General features: G+C 37.3%; 2 protein-coding genes, 1 long non-coding RNA gene and 1 pseudogene across 8 annotated transcripts in view; 1 reads left to right on the top strand and 3 right to left on the bottom strand.

Moving 5' to 3' along the window:
- ACD5 (Diacylglycerol kinase family protein) overlaps nucleotides 1–914 on the bottom strand; it is a 28,415-nt gene extending 27,501 nt beyond the window's left edge. For 2 of the 6 annotated variants that reach the window (XM_089991550.1, XM_089991547.1), the window contains exons 1-2: nucleotides 776–914; nucleotides 288–474 (exon numbers count right to left, since the gene is read on the bottom strand). Coding sequence is in view for 5 of the 6 variants with exons in the window: in XM_089991547.1 (XP_089847673.1) it covers nucleotides 288–413 (126 nt within the window). In the remaining variant the exon portion in view is untranslated. Of the gene's footprint in view, nucleotides 1–287 lie in introns of all 6 variants that reach the window. The other 4 variants (XM_089991545.1, XM_089991546.1, XM_089991548.1 and 1 more) reach the window with 3 other exon arrangements.
- A 2,694-nt stretch (nucleotides 915–3,608) lies between these two features.
- LOC149813896 (transcription factor DUO1 pseudogene) lies at nucleotides 3,609–5,472 on the bottom strand (annotated as a pseudogene).
- A 2,809-nt stretch (nucleotides 5,473–8,281) lies between these two features.
- Nucleotides 8,282–9,568, bottom strand: LOC149813895 (uncharacterized). The gene is made up of 3 exons (XR_016428368.1): nucleotides 9,404–9,568; nucleotides 9,102–9,161; nucleotides 8,282–8,967 (listed from the first exon to the last, which is right to left on the bottom strand). It is a non-coding gene; the product is annotated as an uncharacterized LOC149813895 (long non-coding RNA).
- An 11,591-nt stretch (nucleotides 9,569–21,159) lies between these two features.
- LOC149813894 (protein RADIALIS-like 4) lies at nucleotides 21,160–22,013 on the top strand. The gene is made up of 2 exons (XM_089990884.1): nucleotides 21,160–21,513; nucleotides 21,618–22,013. The coding sequence occupies exons 1-2, from the start codon at nucleotides 21,233–21,235 to the stop codon at nucleotides 21,649–21,651; spliced, it is 315 nt and encodes a 104-aa protein (XP_089847010.1). The 5' UTR covers nucleotides 21,160–21,232; the 3' UTR covers nucleotides 21,652–22,013.
- Nucleotides 22,014–22,217: the final 204 nt, after the last annotated feature.

The raw sequence follows: 22,217 nt of genomic DNA, 5'->3' as shown, positions 1-22,217 counted from the left end.
TGTACATATAACCAATATGAACACCCTTTAGATGTCATAGAAACATCAACAAGCTCACACAATTTGTATCAATGAGGAATATTATCAAGCTTTAGCAATTAGAAAACATAAATCTGAACCCGAAATTGAATCTCAAGAACAACCAACAATTTACATGAATTAATAAAAGATCATTTGAAAAAAAACCAAATAATTCTGCCATAAATTCCAACAACGCTGCAGCTATCTACCCATTATAACCAATTATAAAAAAATCAAGAATTCAACCAAAAAAAAAACTGACTTACCGAATCGCCGGTTGGTTTCCACGACAACCCACTTGAATTTAGAGTGACGTCGACCTCCCCAACATAATCCAGGAACAAAGTGGAACTCAGAACCAACCCATCATCTTCCACCGCACCAACATGCATTTTCTGTGCAGATTGAGGCTTCAACAACTCGCCCACATTCTCAATTTCGGCAGACCCACCTCTGTTTGCCTCCATAGAATTTAAAAGGATTCGATTCACAATCGTGTAGCAGAGAAATTGAGAAAGTATCAATTTATGGAACGAAAAAGAGACGACCCACTTGGCGAAACAACAAAGAAAATAAAAAACGAATCATCGGCCGCATTTTTTCTTTTGGGGATCAGGTTTCTGCTTGGCTGCTTATCTCATCTGATAACAGAAAGATATCTTAGTGATGGGAAATCCTTGGGGAGGATTGAAAATTCCCCTTCTCCCACCACCAAAGCACAAAGGAGGAATTGAAAGGGAAATTTGAGGAATACCAAACTATCTTTTCAGTACACAAAGATTGGAGAGAAGAGGGGTCCCGAATTCCTGATTCCCTTCCTCTCCTCTTCCTCCGCTTTCTTCTTACGTACCCCTATTGGATGGAGAATGTAAGACACACAATTGGTGATCCACATGGTATATGCGTCTTGGACCATTTTCTATTGGGGGAGGAGCCATGACCATAATTAGCAATTACCGTTTTCAAGAATTTCTTTGAACAATGATTACATGAATAAAAATTAATTAAAAAACATAAAAATGAGACTAAAATATCAGCTAATAACTTATCCGAGATTAATTCAGTTTTAATTTATAAAACGAGATTTAAAAAGGACGTTTATAGGAGATTCTTTTCGTGAAATATATAAGTCAGGGTAAAATGAACTACAAGAGGTGATATTCCGTTTAGTTGCATTTAGGGGGGCTTTTGCATGTAACGGAAAATGGGCATTTTCAAAGGAAACTCATCGACGGGCGTGTGTTTTAGTGGGGACCAAAATTTAGAAACAAACGTGAGAGCGTGGATTTACGACCAAAATGCATGCTGGACTCTTCTTTTCCGTGGAAACGGTTCCCGTGAGGGAGGTCCGATTTCATTTCCGCAACAGTGAAATCCAAGGAAGGGGGTACCGCAGCACCCATTCGGTGACATGCAAACGCCCCCTTGACTTTTTGGGATGCCGTTTTGCTACCGAATCTTAAAAAAAATATATCTGAATTTGACGAATATCTGAATCTTTTATATGCAAAAAAGTGGATCTAATATGAGCTGGTTACTATCCTAATCCTAACCCGTGTAACCAACATCCAATTAATTGAATATGGTGTCCGATCCGTTTACATCCCTAAATCCAGACAAACGTGATAGGTAAATAAGGTCTACAAATTTGGATTCATGTTGAAGATTGTTTTCCAAAAATAGTTTTTTTTTAATATGAATTATCATGATCTAATCATTTCGTTCAAGAAAAGAGTTTTTCCAACAATATGAAAAATAAGTTTTTTTTTAAAGTAATTTACAAAAAGCCACGTTAGCTACTTATGAAAGAGCCCCAAAGTTTCCATTATTACGATTAGCAAACTCCCTTTATTTGAAAAGCAAGTTGGGGGTTAGGTATACAATTATACCATTGGGTTTTGAGCCTGCAACATCTCAACACAAGGTAACGTGCACTAGCTGCTCCTACCAGGCAAGCGGAGTCCCCGTTGTTACTCTTCTTTTCACCATTGATTTAAAGTTTCCATAGGAAAACAGCCTATCCGGAAAAAAAAAAAGAGTTTCCATAGGAAAATTGATTGTGCTTGACTACTTGTTGCAGAACCAACTATGCCATAGTTTGGAGTTATGCCACTATTTGTGCAAAGGTGTTGGGTTGGATTGGGCCAATCTTAGGCTGCGTTCGGACCAAATGCATAGCACCAGCAAGTTGACTAGGCCTGGTCTTGCCTGGGAAATGCTTCGGGTTTGTGTCCCTCTGGCCCAAACCCGAACACTTGGCTATGGGCATAAAAAGTCCGACCCGAATATCATTTACGTCAAACCGAATTTTCAGTATAATTTTGTCCTATGTCCGACCTACTCAGCTGACCCGAGTGTTTTATATGTATTCTAAGTGCAAATTTACAATTTAAATACCCTTTAAGTTATACAGGTTAGGTTTGGGATTCCTTTTCTTGACCTTACTGGTTACTGGAACCTGACTGTTTGTTATTTGGCTGGGTTCAGGTAAAACCTGATGGGTCAAATACCAAGGGATGCAAATGGGCCAGATCTAGTATTGAGGTTTTGTAATTTTTCGTTGTTCCAACCCGGCCCCAATCTGAATCTCCCATGTATTTATCTGATCCGATCAGTTTGCATCCCTACCATTGACAGTCACATCCCTCAAGGCTGCATTGTTTTAATTCTTCATAAAGAATGAGCCCATGTTCGATTATACTCATATTATATAAGACTTGATTGAAGCCAAAAGACTGGGCATGGATAGAAAGGCACCCACCCACTACTTAATCTTCTTGCTGTGTCAAACCTACTTGGAACCCACGGTTTGAATCTTAACTTATCTACCTGAAATTGGTTTATAACTCTGTCCTTGTTCCTAGGGATGGCAGTGGACCGGGGAAAACGGAGCCCTGCTCCGTCTCGCCCCATTTGGACCGGGGATGGAGGTTAAATTCAAAACCCATGTGGGGATGGAGGCGGGGATGGACTTACAATTTTCCCTGCCTTGCCCCGTCCCCGTTCCATTCCCGATCCTTTTTTAGGGATGGCAATGGATCGAGTGGAAATCGGGCCCCACCCTGCTTCGCCCCGTTTGGACCGGGGATGGAGGACATGAAACGAGGATGGAGGTTAAAATCAAAACCCGTGCGGGGATGGAGGGCAGGATTTTGAGATGTTGCGAGGGTGGAGACCTTGTCCCACACCCCGGTCCACTGCCATTCCTACATGTTCCTTCTATTTTCTTGTCAAGACTAACAGAAGTGATCAGATATTGGCAATTAAAAACTCAAAATTACAACAGGTTTTTGCAGTGTATTCACAACCTAACATCTTGATCACAAACACGTCCATTAAATCCAACATATACAAATCAACACACTGAATCCTTCGTCACCATCATCTCCACTGAATGTTCTGATCAGCAAAAAAGAATAAAAACATTAAAAGAAAGGGAAACACTGCGCTATACATTAAGCTACATATACTAGCATGAGTACTGTGACTCTAAGCTAACTAAAATACTAGCATCACCAGTGTCTACCACTCTCATATTACATAACACATTACCAATCCGGCGGCAACACCACAAGCACCGGCACTTGCTAAACATAATCGAACATATCGGCTGGGAAATCATCAAAGAAACTGTCAGGCGTCGCCGGAACATCGATATCTTCCTGCTTGATCACTGCTTTATCATCACCATAATTTAAGATTGGCAAGCTAAGTGGGAGCTTCAAAGTGTCATGGCCAATGGCTTCAACCGGGAAATTGTCATCACAGAATTCAGCAGTTAATTCATCCTTCACTGGCATAAACTGCGCATCAAGTGGGGGATGTGGGATCTGGCTACTTGTTGGGTCTTCCTCAGCCTCTTGGTTGATATACTTGAACTCTTGGAGCAGACAGCCACTTCCTACGTCCAAATTGAGGAAACTATCGCTGACCGGGTCCAGCAAGGGTACCATGTTGATGACATCAGCAGTGCTAAGAGTGGCAGGCTTGGTGGTTTGGTTGGTCTGTGATTCGCCGGAGTACGGCGGGCAGTTGACCGGAGGCACCTAAGTATTTTCAATTTTGAAAAAATAACAAATTTGGTCATTGACTTTGTTAAAAAGACTTAATTTTCTTAATCATTGTTAGCTCAGCACAATGAACTTAATAGTAGGATGAACACCCAATGTAATTGAGAAAGAAAACCATACCAATTACCATTCTTCTCACCTCAAAAACTGAAAATTCATGAAAAAATTGGATATTCTCAATGGGGTCAATGCCCCCGGGATCCACTTCGACTGGGTTAGGTGGTGTATGAGGCAAATCCAGAACCGGGTCCCGGGCCGGGGCCTCCAGAGTACTTGGGGATGAAGCCTGTAGAATCCTGGATAGCCTCTTTTGTCTTGTGCTCCAGAAATTCTTAACATCATTATCTGTCCTTCCTGGCAGATAAGTAGCAATTCTAGCCCATTTATTACCAAATTTGGCTTGCAGATCTATCACCACCCTCTCTTCTTCCGGTGAGAATTTACATCCACTGTCATGTTATATCATCAATTGTTTACAACCCATCATCAAAATTGAAAAACAAAAACAATACAGAAATAAAATCTCCTATAATAACTGTAACTAATATCCACACTATAGATCTTGTCCAGATCAGTGATCATGCAAATATAACTAATCATCGTAAGACTTGACATCTATATATGTAATTAATTTAAATAACGAAAATAAAGCAAATTGTTGATTTTAACAAAATATATAGCCAATGAAATTAAGCATGTCACATGTGCACACCAAGAAGGACACAGGATACACCATTCTTGATTAATTTTCCATTGAGAGTGGCATATAAGATAATAAGACACGAGTAAATTGGAGTATCTCTGTGATACAGGAATAGAGAATGAAACATGGATTGCCATTTTAAAGCACAGGGTTGGCGACATCGCGCCAGAAGTGAGGCATGTTACTCATCAGCATAATATAATCACAAGAATTTGTGCAAGTCTCCATGGAAATAATAATGTCAAACAATCAGTGTAGTGTTGAGGCTAATATAACATAAAGTTCATCAGAAAGCATGACAACCTTCTACATAGATTAATTCATTACTACAATTACCACTTTCTAACTGCAGCATGTGTATCACTGACACTAATATAAATGGGATCAATGCCATGGAATTGTATGCCACTTGAAACCAACAGAGGATTCATGTATCAGGCCTTTTAAGGGAATTTGTTACCTCTTTAAATCAGGCTTAAGCTTGTTAACCCAACGCAGACGGCAAGATTTTCCTGTCCTTGGTAGTAAACCTTTGGATCGAATGGAGCTCCAATCTCTGGCACCAAATTGCCTTACATACTCCAACAGTATCTCATCCTCCTCAGGCATCCATGGCCCCTTCCTCATGGGAGGCCCTGTTTCCGAACTTTTTGCACCGTGGCTGATACTTCCTATCATGTTCCAAGTGATTTAGTGAAGAAATCCTGAGTTTGATCAATCTAAATCTAATGATACGAAGTAAAGCAGAATGGACTTAGCAAAGAATCCAAGCCTCGCTCATGTTCATTAAAACTTCTTGGCGTTTTTTGCATTTGGTTCTAAATCAAATTCTCAAAACCAAATGTATTTCAGAGTTCAGACATGCCTCCATAAAATTTGTAATCTCTTGCTTCGTGAGAGAGACTATAGCCCACGCTCTCTCTCTCTCTCTCTCTCTCTCTCTCTCTCTCTCTCTCTCTCTCTCTCTCTCTCTCTCTCTCTCGGTTAACTTTTCGAGTTATCCAAATATCCATTACTCATAACTGTCGGTAATTTGGCAAGCAACATGGTAAAAAGTTACTCGGTAATTTTTACGGTGTCACTTTTTTTTTTTTTGATATTTTTTACGGTGTCACTTGATTCTGATTAAAGGAAATGGTAAAAACATTATTGCAGATTTATGTCATAAAAAGAATTGGATAATGGTAAAGAGCCTGAAGACCATACTTCCTATAAGCACTCCACGTTTACCACTCCCTTTTTAACTGTTCCCTCCAAAACTCTCTCTCTCTCTCCCACGTTCACAACAGTTCCTCTTTTTTCTCATGGTTTGACAAAATAATGCATTTCAATTTTCACAGCCAATCATATTGGATGCCAAAGGGCAGTTTCTCAGTAGACCCAGATATTTATTTCTAGGCATCCTCATGAATCCTTCACTTCATAGCAAAAGCGTAGACATATTAATTTTTAAGACTAAAGTTGAGTTATTCTTTATCCTTTTAGTATATTCTTAGATTTTGGTTTATTAATCAGACAATTTAGTGAGCATCCCTTTTTACCACATGCACTCATAGTCTCACCATTTAGTTTTGATTTTTACACTTCATTTAACTAAATTAATCCACAATTTTTTCACCATTTTTCTGTGATTGGTTTGACTTGTTTTAGGTAAACTTCCTGTTTAAAAGTCTTACTGGGTTTGACCTGTGCCGATGATCTAAGAAAACCAAATTTATAGTTATAGGCACAAAAATGCCGCCATTTAGTTTTTAATTTTTATGACTGATTTAATTGGTTTAATCCACAAATTAGGCATTTTTTTGTGGCTGATTTGATTTCTTTTTAAGCACTACGTCATCAAAACAGGTCTTACAGAGTCTCAGGACTACGGGTGTCAGTGGATTGGATCTATGTCAAGTATTTGATCCAACCCAAACCCAAACTCAACCCTAAGACATAACCATGATGCTCGAACCCAGCCTGAAAATATCCAGTTATTTGAACTGGATGCGTGGCAAATGGGCGTGCGATAAAATAGTAATACCTTTAAAATCAGAGGTATTTTGAAATTTCATGATTCTTCAGGAATATGTCTGCTTCTGAAAATATCACGATAAAATCACGTTATTTTCAAAATATCACTAGCATATGTTTTGATATATAGGCAGATTCTAGTAAGCCATGTTTCCCCCTTAAAATCACACATACGAGTATCACCTTTTTTATCATAAGATGGCTATAATCAGCAAAAATCTTTCTGCAGTTCAACTATTTATCTCATTCATTTCGCATAAAATGCGGACCATTGATACTGCAGACAGACCCACTTGCAATCAGAAAAGCATATTATGCTTTTTGGCCAGATTCAGTTTGTAGTTGGCATTCAAAAAGCTAGAAAAAAATGCACCATATCTTTTAAAATCTAAATAAGGACTTAATGATCATCATAGTTTGTAGTTGGGATGTCTATAGTTAGGTTTGGGCCAGATGTCTGACGGACCTGAATCTGATTGATTGGCTTCGGTATAAAAAGAAAAACTGAATCAGATTACAAAACCGGGTTGGATTCAGTTTTATACGATCTGATTCAGATTCAAACTCGGTTTTTTTTACCAGGATCCGATCAGGTACCATATGACATAATAAAGAAAACAGTCACCCATTAGAACACAGGATCTCACATGCATGTGCAACTTGTAATCCATATCACGGGGGACACATTTGTTTGGTGGTGTGTCCCACGTGACACGAGTGGACACGGACACGTATGGCCAATATTTTAATACTTGTAATGGTTTTAAGTATTATTTTAATAAGAATTCCATTTTTAAATATTAAAATATCAAAAAATAGTTTTTATGGATTAAAAAAAACTGTGTCCTCATGTCCTATTTTTCAAAAAAAAAAATTAAACTTGCAAGACGAATCTGGGACATGCGTCCTGCTGTCGATGTATCTTTGTGACAGCTTTTAATGTAAGCCACTAACCACCCACGCACCTCTGAGATTGTGATAAATGGCAGAATGATATAATCTGATAAAGACTACCAACGAATCCAACCCAATTCGCCCTTTTTAAGAAGATTTCGGGTGGGATTCGGTTACTTAATTTTCATTGGATTAGGATTCAGTTTCAATAATTTTTATTCGAACCTGAATCCGAATCCGAATCGGAGTTGGATTAAGATATATTTGGTTTGTCGGATTTGGTAATGCACATCCAAACCAAATCCGACCCATTTACATCCCTGCCCAGATGCATCAACCAAAATTCGTATTAATTAACCCTTGAAAAGTTCGCCCAAGATTAAGACTTCACTGTCCAAAAGAATCCAATAAAATATCCAAATATCAACAGAATACATCAAGACTAGATCCTAACGTCTAGACAAAGTGCATCTCATTGATTGAGATGCTTACCACCAGCATGTCATCGGCCAGCGCCCATGAATTTCATCTTCAACACCTGTTCTATTAGTCACATCTTCAACATTCATACAAGGGCTCCCCTATAAACTTGTGACATGCTAATGGCATCATGTGAATCCATCATGTTCTTTGGATTCAGAAGATGAAAGAAAGAAAAACTCACTGTAAATCCACCAAAGCACACAAGCAATTACGTGGTTCGGCAATGTGCCTACATCCACGAGTTCATTAATGTTGCAATACACAAATGTTACAGGATGGGAGAAAAAATATAAGATCGATATCCCAACAAATGTGGAAGGATATCTTTCTAAGAACGCGGCTAAACCCAAGAGAAAATAACAGAAAGAAAAGTATAAAGATAAGGCAGCTCCTCCAAAATATTACCGACTTTTCTAACAGAAGATCATAACTTCCAGGACTTATTCTCTATCATCAACAATTTCTATCACATATCATGCACCCCTCATGGTAAATGCATTAAAAACAGGAAAGTATCAGCACTGCAGTCAGTCAGATGTACAGCAGGACCAGATATTGGCAAGATATTTCAACAAATGATTATTGGGAAACCATGGTTCGTCTATGATCATAAGATTTAACTGATATACGAAGAGGCAATGCACATGAATCACAAAAGCAGCTAACAGATGTTCATCAAAGATTATTTCATCACCACAGCATTAAGATTGAGGAACTGAACATCTTAAAGATTCCTAGATGGAGATGACAGCATGACTAACCACTCACCGTTGCCGAATCCTGCATGCCAACAAGAGAAGGAATCATATTTCACAACAACAACAACTACGCCTTCATCCCAAAACAATCATATTTCACAACAAAGCTAAAAAAATGCGTGAATCAGGGAAGCAGAGTAGACAATTCTAACCCACCTTTCTCCGCCAGCTTTTACAGATGCCAAAACCAGCAGCATGGCCACCATTGACTGTTACCTGAAATCCCAGATACAACATTAGATTCACCACCATTGATCAGTTCATACTTACTGAACTTACCAATCGGAAACAATCATACCAGGAAATGCACAGCCACAAAACGAAAACCATGAGCTTTAATTTCACAACACCCCCCCCCCCCTCCACCCAAAAAAAAAAAAACCAAAAAAGCATGTACCGATCAACCCATGAATCACAAAAATCACCTTTCCGGCCTGAATTTGATGACGGACACTCACCTAAGACCTCTTCGGCACGGAGTCAACTGCACCCAGCTCCGTGAAGATTGTTTACGGCTTGCTTCAGAAGGGGTCGGCGCACTCACTGGATTTCATAGTGTTTCGATGAGTAACCCTCTCTAGCTTAAACAAAGAGTTTCTCCTCGAGTCCTGCACCCTTCTAGGTAGCCGATAACCCAGCGTGAAATTAGAATCGTTTCATGACCTGCTTATACAGTATGAAGTGTGCTTCATCTCTGGATAAGGTTCACAATGGGACAATTTCACCCGTTAAAGAGAGAGTATTGGGCCCTCCTCTCTCTTTAATGGATGAGATATTTCATGAAACATGGTCACATCGATCTCAATTGAATCAACATCTCTCACTTGGCCATGTGAAACAAAAAACCAGATGCACGATTTAGCCTCCCACTATTGGAGTATTTCCCTTGCATTAACATTCTTGGAATGAGTTATATTTTGAGTTTCTCATCCAGATATGTCTTTATTAGACATATCTTAATTTCATATAAGATACATGTTTTGAGAATATTTTCAATGATATACCCATTTTAAAGGATCAACAATCATATGGTAAGTAGCTGACTTTTATTTCATTTCTTTCAATTATATCATGAATGTAATGGTACTTTATCATTATATGTTTACTTTTTGAATTATTAGCTCCACTCTTCATAAGAGATATGGCAGTCTGATTATCATAATAAATCTGGGCTGGTTCGTTGGTTATTTCCTGCTTCAAATCATTAATGAAGCGGTTTATCCAAACAACAAATGTGGCAGCTGCATTGCATACAATATATTCAGCTTCCTGAGTATGTTGTGCTACACAACCTTATTTTTTATAAGACCAAGAAACTGATCCTCCTAGGAGAAAAATATATCTAGAGGTGAATTTACTATCATCTCTGCTACCAGCAAAGTCAGCATCAGAATATCATGTTAATTCTAAAGAATCAGCTTGAAAACATAGTTTCAAGTTTATAGTCTATTTTAAATATCGAAATATTCTTTTTACCGCTTGCCAGTATGACCAACCAGGATTACTCTAGTAGCAACTAACGAGACTAACAACAAAACTGATATTCAAACTAGTGCATATCGTAGCATACATCAAGCTACCAACATCTTGAACATAAGGGACGTTTAGTTTTTCTTGTCCATCACTTGTACTATCATTTTTACTCAACTTGACACATTTAACCACAGTTGTTCTAACTGACTTACAATTACTCATTTTAAATTTCTTGAGTATAGGATTTAAATATCTTTCTTGACTCAAGCTTAAAAATTTGGAGCGTCTATCTTGAGTGATTTTAATTCCAAGAACATAGAATGCTTCTCCCATGTCTTTCATTTTGAAGTAAAAATTTAACCATGACTTGATTTTGGCAATCATACTGTTGTCATTTTCAATCAGAAGAATGACATCCACATATAGTGAGAGAATAAAAAATTACCCTCACTTTTCCAAACATAAACACAATGGTCAAACTTATTTTCCACAAACCTTAATGATATAATATCCTTATGAAACTTTAAGTACCACTGACGTGGTGATTGTTTGAGTTCGTATAGAGATTTTTTCAACCCATATATTTTATCTTGTTTGTCTTTTATTATCTATCCTTAAGGTTGCTCTATAAAAATGGTTTCCTTAAGTTGACCATTAAGAAAAGCAGTTTTAACATACATTTAATGTAGATCTAGGTCGTAGTGAGCTATTATCGCAAGAATTATCCTTATCGAGGCGAATTTTGCAATAGGTAAATATGTGTCAACATAATCTAATCAATTTTTTTTAGAAAAACTCTTAGCAACTAATCTTGTTTTAAATTTATCAATTCTACTATCAGACTTAAATTTTTTCTTTAATATCCATTTATATCTGATGCCTTTTCTTTCCTCAGGTAAATCAGTCAATTCTCAGACCTGGTTTTTCTCAATGGACTCAAGTTTCTCGTCCATGCCTTTTACCTAATCTATTGACTCACGTGAGTTTATTGCCTCACTATATGACAGGTTATCTTTCATGTCATCTATGTCTAAAGCATAGCACAGTTCCTCTGATAGATAGACAAAATAGTTTAAATAAGATGAAGGAGCTCTAGACCCTTTGTATTCAACTTAAAACTATTGAGAAGAAGAAGTGATTTCAAAAGATTCATCGCTACTTATAAGTTAATGCATGTCATCAGAATCATACTGTAAATTAAGATGATCATCTCCATTTATTTCTTAAATAACTTCTTTCATGTTTTGATCTTCCAATAAGATTATATCTTTACTTTTGATTAAACTCTTATTTAGGTGGTAAAATCTAGAGCCTTTAGATCATTTTGGATATCCGATAAAAATACACCTTATAGATCTAGTATCGAGTTTATCCCTTGCTCACTCTATAACTTTTATATGAGCTACATAACCTTATCTACGAAGATGACTTAGACTAGGTTTTCTTCCTTTCAATGACTCATAAGGGATTAGGACAATAGCTTTATATGAAACCCTTTTAAAACATATGTTGTCGTATGTATTTCTTCTTCCCAAAATACTTTGGGTAATGAAGCATCAGATAACATACATCTAACCATATTAAGAAGAGTTTTATTAAATCTTTCAGTCACACCATTTTATTAAGGTGTGCCCAGAGTAGTAGTTTCAGGTCTCATCATATTGATTTTGTAATATTCGAAAAACTCATTTGAGATATATTCTTCTCCCTAATCATACTGTAAAACTTTAATCTTTCTACCAAGTTTCTTTTTGACTTTTTGACGATATTCTTTAAATTTATCTAATGCTTCATACTTATAAGTTATAAGATACACATAACTTTATCTAGAAAAAACATCAATAAATGATATAAAATATTGCATTCCTTTCTGAGTTGGAGTCCTGAATGGACCACAAATGTTTGTATGTATGATTTCTAATAATTCTGATGCTCTAACAACATTTTGTGAGAATAGTTTCCTTGTCATTTTTTCATAAATACAAGGTTCACATCTATGAAATGATGATTCATTAAAGTCAGGTATTAATTTTAATTCAGCAAGTTTTTTCATCTTTTTTAAGTTAATGTGTTCAAGTCTTTGGTGCCAAACATTTACATCTACATTAAGACAATATCAATATAAGCAAAAGTCAAATGAATTGTATTCATATCTAAATCATGAATTTTGAACAATCCATGATTTTTATCAAATATTCCATCAAATAGGACTCGACCATGTTTTTCTATAGTGACCTTCCCTGGTAAAAAATGAACTTCAAAACTCTTGGCAACCAAGGTCGGGATAACACTAGATTATGTCTCATGGACAGTACAAACTGGACATTGGACAAAAAAATATTGTTTTTAGAGGTTTCAATTCAATAAGTCCCAACACCCATAACATCAGAGTAGGTATTGTTGCCCATGTACACCCGATGTTTACCAGGTTTATCGTCGACCATGCCCACTATCCCTTCCTTGGTTATGGGTATATGTCGTGTTTCCCTAGAGTCCACCCACCAACCGAAAGGAGCTTGTTTCGTATAGGAGCATTCCGATATCACATAGATTATATCTTGCCTCTTATTTTGCAGGCTATTTCTTTTGTTTCTATCAGTGTTGTTGTTTGATCGGCTCCTGGAATCTCTCTTGAAGTGTTTAGGTTTTTCACACTTGAAGCATTTCACATGTGACGTGGTTGCATGCGACTTGCAAAATGTTGGAGCTTTCTTCTTATCAAATTTGCCATTTCCTTTAAAGCATTTCTTCTTGAATTGTGGACGTCTAGAAGGGGTATAGCCTCGATAAGGACCATCTTTAGTGAAGTGTAATTCGTTCTTCTGTTCTTGTTGCATGTGTTGTTGCTTAATTTTTAGTTGAGCAGAAAGTTCTTCTAAGATTAGATTTTTTTAAATTCAACCTAAGAGTTGTTTATACCATCTTCCAAGAGGATCGTAAACTATGCAGAATGGTAGATATCTGCATCCGATTAGGAATCACATTCTCAACAATTGTCAAGTCCTTAGTCATAACAAGCATTTTATTGACATGGTCAATAACATTGTCATTTTCTTCAATACGGCATGTATTTTATTGTTCTAAGAGAAGTTGAATGTGGGTTTCAGAGGTTGTGTCATATTTCTTAGAGATGACTTCAAACATTGACTTCATTGTAGGGTAATCCTTAAATACCCTAATGAGATCATCATCCATATACGTTAACATGATGGTTCTAGCGAACATGTTGTCCCTTTTGTATTTTATATATGAGGCTTTGACCTCGTAAGTAGCAGAAGTACCATAATCGCTCATTTTAGTAGTGAGGGCATTGTCAGAGCCCTCTAAAGTTACAACAAGAAGAATCCACCTCTTTCAAATGTAAGAATTTATGTCATTAAGCTTGTCGATTTTAGCTAATTCAGTAACAAAAACCCTACTTGTCATTTTTCTATTTTGGGTTATTTTAAGATGGTGAAACTTGATAAGTATAAGTCCAACAATCAACAAGTAGATAAATAAAAGAATATCAGATATGAATGCATAAAATATCATGTTCATAATAAAAAAAATCATGATATCAATCTTATTATATCATGCAAATACAAAAAAAAATGTATTGCAATTAAGTTCTTTGATTTTCACTAAAATTGAGTTAATTCGCAAACTCTGAGCACTTTTCTATAATTTCAGAGAAGTCAAAGGACAACACTGTAATAATAATCCCCCAAAAGTAGGTCTTAAAAGGAAACTGGGAATTTTCTGTAAAAATCAGAAAACTGAACTGTTTCAAAAAATATTTTCCGAGATTGAGTCATTCTCTAGAATTACCAGCAAAACCTAGTAATACTCCTGTAATTTAGGGACACAAAAGTAATAAATAGCAAAGTGAATTATACTGCTGTAATTTACAACTAAAGGATATAATTGGCAATTAATTTAAAAGCAGAGGCAGTAATGTAAATAAACTACAACAGGACAGAACATGCATTAATATAAATATGCAAGGACAAAAAAAGTAATTCAATCTATCAGGGGACTTGACCGAGAATAATAAAAAAGACCTTGGTCAAATTATAATTTTAATCTGACAGGGATATGACCAGAATTTCTGGAAAGGCTAGGGACAGAAGAGTAATATAACCTCTCAAAGAGTATAAAAGGGTTTCTCAAAAATTTCATAAGCTTCTAGATAAAGCTTCTGCATGTTCTTTTATTTTTGTTTTTTTGTTTTTTTTAGTTTGTGAGAAAACCACTAGTCGATTGCTGAAAAAGAGACTGATCTTCGTCGGAGTTCATCGGAAAAGGGAAGAAAAAGGACCGATCTATGTCAGTGTGTATTTTTTCTCATTTTTTTGTGTTTCATTCAGCGAGAGGATGCTGATCTCTGATGGTTTGTTCGTTGGAAAAGAAAAAGAGACAGATCAATCGGTTTGCTGGTGAATCATCGAAAAAAATATAACGACGAGAGGCACGTTCGGTGTGCCGAAACATGGTTAGACGAGAGCGATGAAAAAAATAGGTGTGTGTTTTTGTTGTTGTTTTTTTAAGAACATGGGTCGCTTGATTCTGGTGACCCACTGTATTTTCCCCTTTCTTTTTTATTTACAGAGGTCACCCGATGCCAACGACCTTCTTTTTAAAAGAAACAGAGGTCGTCAGTAACTAGCGACCCTCTGAAGAAAAGAAATCTTAAAAAAATGTTTCTTCCTCCCCTTTTTTATTTTTTGAGGTCGCCCGATGTCGGTGACCTCTTCTGCTTTTTTTTGTTGGGGTCGCTTATTGAAGGGGACCTTTCAAAAGGGAAATGGAGACCCCGACCTCTCCTATTTTTGTTACAGAGGTCGTAGAATCAAACCCTTCTTGTGCAAAAGAAAAATTAGGTTTTTCCCAAATCCAAGATAAAATCGAAAGAGAAAAAAAACTTTTTTTTTTTTTAATAATCACTATCAGCGATCGATGCCAACGGTCAAGGAAACCTTTTTGTTTTATTAAAAAGAACTTTGGTGACCCTCTGATATTTGTCGTAGACCCCAGATGGGGTCTGTGTTCTATGTCTTTATTTTATTTATTTATTTATTTTTCTCGATGAGGTTGCCTACAACAAGCGACCTTCAAAAAAATAGAGAACCCAACCTAAAAACCAAAGGACAGAAAAGTCGAGGGATCAAATCCCCTTCTTGAGTGATTTGCAATAGGCAGACCCAAATCAATGTTTGTTTCCTTTGTTATTTGCAAATAGGAACAGAGGTTGCCAGAATTCGACGACATGCCTGATATGTCCAAATAAAAAACACTAACCTGTTTTCAGGTGTTTGATTTTTAGGTAACGGTTGATCACTGAATGTTGATCCAACGATGGTCCTGCACACACCTCTTAACTCTAGCTCTGATACCACTAAAGGATCGTGGAGAGTGCATGAAGATTGTTTACGGCCTGCTTCAGGAGGAGTTGGTGATTACTCGATTTCACAGTGTTTCAGTGAGTAACCCTCTCTAGCTTAAATAGAGAGTTTGTGTTGGTCTCTTGCGCCCTTCTGGGTAGCCAATAACCCAGCGTGAAATTAGGATTGTTTCACTACTTGAGATTATCCAGGATGAAGTGTGTTTCATCTCTGGACAAGGTCCAGAATGGGACAGTTTCACCCGTTAAGGAGAGAGTGGGCCCTCCTCTCTCTTTAACAGATGAGATCCTTCGTGAAACATGATCACAGTGATCTCAATTGGATTAACACTCCGCTAAGGACCTCCAAGTGGAGAACTCCATCTCTCCACCAAAGGAGATAGAGAGATGTTGGACAGATTGTTCCCAACCAAGACTCTTAATTCTCCCACTCTATGCTTAACCCGATGCATCTTCACCAACACCCACAAAGCAACAACTCGACCCTCACTACACTCACCACTCTAAATTCAAAACCTGAATCAATCATGTCATGTATTTCACAATCGTCCCGAAGTCGCATAACCCCAACATCAAACAGATTAACCTTCAAAACTAACAAAAGCACGAGAAAGAGAGAAGATGGTGGTGAATTCGATGAAGAGGCCAAAAGATGCCTAGGTGAAAAGGCAAGCAATAAACGAGAGAGAAAGAGAGAGAGAGAGAGAGAGAGAGAGAGAGAGAGAGAGAGAGAGAGAGAGAGAGAGAGAGAGAGAGAGAGACCAATAAGGTAAGGGGGAAAGGACGTAAAGATCCATTTTTCCTTTTGAATATGACTCGTATCCCTCTCAAAATCCTACCCTAGATAGGCCGGTAGTCGAAGTTTTGATCCAGATCCGAATAGAATACCATCCGGATTGTTGGTTCTGGATGGTAATTTGAGTCCGATTCGGAACAAATATGGCCAGATTTATTCTGTTCTGCTTCGAAACTGAGAAAATTCAAATTATAGGATCTGAGTTTTTATTTTTTTAAAAGAATAGGAAGCATTTCATTACAACAAACAACAACAACTACACCTTCATCCCAAAACAATTGGGGTGGGCGATATGAACCAAAAAAGAAAATCATTCTGGGTCTTCCACATGAATCCTTCTCCTCCAATCATTTCTATCCAATGCCATGTCCTCGGTGAGGTTCAAAGCATTCATATCCTTTCCTATCATCTCCATCCAAGTCTTCTTAGGCCTACCCCGACCGCTTTTAACTAATATATTTTCTCATTTCTCCACCCTTCTAACTGGAGCATCATTAGTAAAGGAAGCATTTCATTAATCAACCCAAAATAAGTAACGAGATCTGCAACTCAATTAGGTCAAAGAGAAGGTGACCATCAACCAATAAAAAAGCAAGGTAAAGAAAAGAAGAGTGGACGCAGCCACTTGCAGTCAGAAAAGCTCCCTTTACAATCGAGAAACACATCAGAAAGAATTAGGGTGTCAATGGGTTGGGTTTGACCCGGACCGACCCAATAAATACGAAGATCCGATCGACTACAATCCGGGTTGGACCCCAAGGGTCCGATTAATATATGAAACAAGGTATGGTTTGTGAAATTTCATACCAGACCCAGGCGTGACCCAAGTTCTGACTATGATCTTCAATTTGTCAATGTAAAAAGGATAAAAATTGTTGTTTTACCTGGTCTGGTTCATGTATCCGATTGGACCCAGGTCGGGACCCAGTATCAGCATCTCAAATTAGGTTGGGTCTGGTTCCACCTGAGTCTGAACCAAACCCAACCGGTTGACACCCCAAGAAAAAATCCTGAGAAGGGGAAGAGATCTAAGTTGGAATCATGTTTCAGCTTTTCTACTAGAAAATCAAGGGATTCATGCATCTCTATTCTTCAATAACTGAGTCCCATTGGTGCACTAGTATACCTATGGTGCACACTGTGCATCTCCAGACTTCAAATTCCTTATGCTTAGGCCATACTTCCTTCCTTTAGTGGTGGTTGCATATGCAGTGCAAACAGATCACATCACATGAATTTCTTCACTCTTTTCTGTTCCAAGATTCTATGTGAAAAAGCTTTTGCTTTCTGTCAAAGATGAAAGGGTCCTCACCACCCCCAACTTGAGGGACCATATATTCCCAAGATCGTGTGCTTTATTCCCAATCATATTAGAAATTCAAATAGTAGGATGTCCAAAATGTTCTTGAAAATCTAGAATCCCAACCTCCTCTTGGACAAGCTGTCTTTTCTGAACTCAGAGATAGGAGTTTCAACGTCTTCAAAACAAAATCTCTCTCTCTCTCTCTCTCTCTCTCTCTCTCTCTCTCTCTCTCTCTCTGGTGCAAATTTGGTATATTGTAGGCAGTTAAATTTTTTTAACCCTCGTAAATCCAGCATAAATGTTTACTAATCCAAAAAGGTAGATCACATGTGCAATATATATATATAGTCACTAGAATATGTTTACTGAAGTATGAATCAAAATTTGGTAGGTTTTTTTTCATTAATCTCACCGTACAGATGTGATGTGCATGCTCAGTTTTATGGAGATCGGCTCTCTCGGATTAGCCAATTAAGATGTATAAGCAAGATCTTTTAAGGATAAAAAATTGACAGCTCAGAATTCTCGCAAATATTAAAGCAACCAAAAATCATATTTTCATCAAAAATATACAATTAACAGTCCTAGCAAAATCATAAATACCTAGTTCCCACACTCCGGTAACATATTTTAATTAAACATATTATAGTGACGCATCTATATATATATATATATGTGTGTGTGTGTGTGTTTTATAGAAACACAATTGACAAAAACATAGGATTTTGAATAATCGAGATCCTAAGTCTAGAAGCACATTCTTAAGATTGCTTCAGAAGATCAGGTCACCTGGGTTTGTGTGTGAATGAGTCCTCAAGATACAAGTAGGCTTGGACCTCAAAAGTATCACTGCTTCGCAAGATAATGTGATCTCTCTCATACACGAACTTACACGCCAAACTAGAGCCAAAAGAATAGAAAGTAAGAAAAGTTTAAGAATAAAAAAAATATTATGATAAAAAAGACAAAAATGAAAGGTCTTTGTTAACTTGGGAAGGTTAACGACATTTTGTTTACCACCAAAGTAGTATCCCATGTGATAAGCGAGGTCATGTGCTAAGCAGAGGCCCATGTTCAAATCCCTCTGCCACATGGGGCTTAAGAGATAACTGGTAGGGGTCTGCCTAACCCGAGCTTGCTTATAAAAAACAACATTTTGGTTTATAAATGAGATTAAATCAAAGACCTCCAAACCGCCCAACAGTCACAAAGCCTCATAATTAGGGGTGTTAACGGGTTGGGTTTTGTTCGGACTAAGGTGGAACCAAACCCAAACCTTATCTGAGATGATGGTACTGGGTACGAACTCGGATCTAATTGAACCCACCATGAGAGAAACCACACCCAAATCCTATGAGGATTACATGAACCAGACTTGGACCATACCTAGTAAAATAACATTTTTTATTATTTTTACATTGAAAAATTGTGGATCTTATTTTTCACCAAACCTTCACCCTATAAAGCTTGGTATGGGTCAAACTGGGCCCATTGACACCCCTACTCATAATCACAATTTGTATGCTCTCAAACGGGCCAAATCAATTAGAGAAACTGAAAATCAAAACTAGTTTGATCAAAAAAATCATCATGGGTGCGGTATGATGAAAGTGGACCTAGGCACCTCTAAATATGCTTCGCGCCTCTTCGATTGTGCAAAGTGCGTCATCAAAGTGTCACATTGTGACTCACACATGCACTCGATCGACAACAACGTTTGCAAGTCACCCTGAAACTATTAAAAATAGAAAAAAGACTTTAATTAAACCATAAAAAATTTATTTTTTCTAGATATGAAACTAAACACTTTTCAAAAGTATTTTGGTGGGAAACACTAAATGAATCAAATATTTATAAAAAGTAAGTGATATGTACATTCACATAATAGAAAATAATTTATTATGAAACTTTTTTCAACATATCAATCCCTCCAAGCTATAAAAATATGAAATTTCAACGTTTCACTCGGCATCAATTAAGAAAAGACAAAGAACAAAAGAAAGGGAAATCTTGAAGTTCCAACAAGTACACCAAATTCTGAAAATGACAACGTACCAATTGTCCTCTTTTAGAAGGCCCTTTTTTTCTTCAAAAATTCCAGACGTACAAACCGTTAAACTTGACAGATTCAATTACTATTTAATCTTAAGATGTCCTGGTGTGCCACTGTTCTGGAAAAAAAGAAGGCAATAAAAGTAGATACTTCCAACATAACATATTTGGGATCTTTTCTAGTGGATCCAATACACGATTCCTGCATCATTTTTTCCTGCAACTTGCCCTCATCACAATTGATGCGGATTCTAAATTCGTTCAAAGATTCTGTTGAAGTTGACATGATCTCAGGACTGACCTTGTCAACTTGAAGTGATCTGTTTTGCAACCTTGGATCCATTAATTGGTTATACAAATGATCTTGATTCATTAGTTAAAAATAAAAACCATGGTTTTGGCATTAAATTAAGTGATAAAAAAATAAGTTGTCATGGATGAGATAGCATAAGATAAATCCAACCCAAATGAATGATTTACTGTTAAATTATCCTCAATCAGACAATAAAAACCTCCAGAAATATGGACAATTAAGTAAATAGCACTGACTATTGGCCCAATACTGAGACTGACCGCAAGCTAGATAATATGGCAAATCTAGACAGTTTACAATTTACTTAACACTTTTGCAGCTCGAAAGTTCAGGCACCTTGTTGGAATTCAATCATTATATGTTTTAAACCCCGTTCATCGTTTCAACCGCTCTAACTCGCTGCTATGCCTTCAAAACACGGAATTGTGCCAAAAGCCAATGCCATCTACGTTTTTGTCGGTTAGAAATATAATCGTCATAAACAAACTAAGAAAACTTCTTCCAAGTCTCTCATTCAGAAAATAAAACAAAAATTAACAGAAAATGAAGTTTGGTATTTTAAAACATAATTTTCTCACCTTGCTGAATCTGCAAGAGCCAACATTATCACAGCAATAAGGATTAACAAGATGGACAGGGCATATTGTAGCTTGCTGAAATTTTACAACTTTACTCATGCAATTTAAATTTCTCAGTTGAACAATGGAATGGGTATCTCAAGTGCACCACCTTTGTCATCACAACGCTTTTGGGGTGCATATGGTCTTCAAATATCTCCCATTCAGAGAGATTCTGATTCCTCTAATCCCTTGTGTATAATTCCTTATTCCCATATCCTCAGAAAGAGAGTCCCTTCACCTTTCTATAAATACCGTCATCATGCAATCCTCTGTTATGCAAGAAAACCACCACTTCTACTGTTTCATTATAAAATTCTTGTTGGTGTCCTCACTCTCTTCACAAAGCAATGGCTTCCAGTTCCCTGAGCTCATCCTCATGGACACCAAAGCAGAACAAGTCCTTCGAGAGGGCACTCGCTGTATTCGACAAGGACATGCCCGATCGATGGAAGAATGTGGCAGCCATGGTTGGAGGAAAGACTGCAGAGGAGGTGAAACGTCACTATGACCTCTTAATGGAGGATGTAAGCCGTATTGAATCAGGTCAGTGGCCATCCCCAAGCTACAAGTCCTCCTCTGCAGCCAACAACAAAGCAAGGAAGTCTGGTTTAACAGATGATGATTGCAGGTAAACCTTTTTTAACTCTACTCATTTCCTGACATCATGAATTCAGTGCTATGGTGGTATATATGAACATGTTATAATTCTGTTTTTGGCTTTTCATGTTACAGGCATCTGATGCAACTGAAATTGCAACGTCAATGAAAAGTTGACGCTAGAAGACGACAGTTTATATGATAAAGTGTATGGCTGGATGGCTCCCTCTACCATCCAGTGGTTTAGATGTGTAGTTTCATGGTATGGTATAGTAAATATAGTTTGTATAGAAACCCCGTTGTCTCCCATGAGAAATGGGCTCTGCTTTTAATGTTGTTTAGATAAGTTTGAACTGTAAAGGTTCAACATAGTCGTTATTATATATGTGGGGAAGTACTGCTGTTCTGGTTGCCTAGAGAATTTAAGGCTTCCTTTAGTTGTATATTCTCTCTCTCTGTGTCATGATGTGACAATAGACCTTCAGCTTGTGCAACTATCATACTACTAAATGCAACTTTCTTTTTCAATAATTATATCACGCAACGCATGGATCGTGTTGATTATTATGCTTTTCCTTTCCTTTTACCCGACTGGCCATTCTTGGATTACAGACAAATAATATTGCATAAACAACGGTGGTGGAGAGAGGGGGGGGGGAGGGGGTGTATGATCATGGCTGCCTTTACTGTAGCTTGCAATCAATCTCCAACAGTTCCATGTGGTATATGTCCTAA

The sequence above is a fragment of the Nuphar pumila genome, chromosome 16, assembly GCF_984573655.1.
Source record: "Nuphar pumila chromosome 16, dmNupPumi1.hap1.1, whole genome shotgun sequence".
In the NCBI taxonomy this organism is placed as follows: Eukaryota; Viridiplantae; Streptophyta; class Magnoliopsida; order Nymphaeales; family Nymphaeaceae; genus Nuphar; species Nuphar pumila.
The sequence above is the reverse complement of the archived record's forward strand: the minus strand, read 5'-3'. Positions and strand labels throughout refer to the sequence as shown.

Excerpts from the sequence above, each read along its gene's own strand:
- LOC149813894 (XM_089990884.1), top strand. The coding sequence starts at position 21,233 with ATGGCTTCCAGTTCCCTGAGCTCATCCTCATGGACACCAAAGCAGAAC. Across the intron at positions 21,514-21,617 it reads TTAACAGATGATGATTGCAG|GCATCTGATGCAACTGAAAT; the intron begins GTAAACCTTTTT and ends TTCATGTTACAG.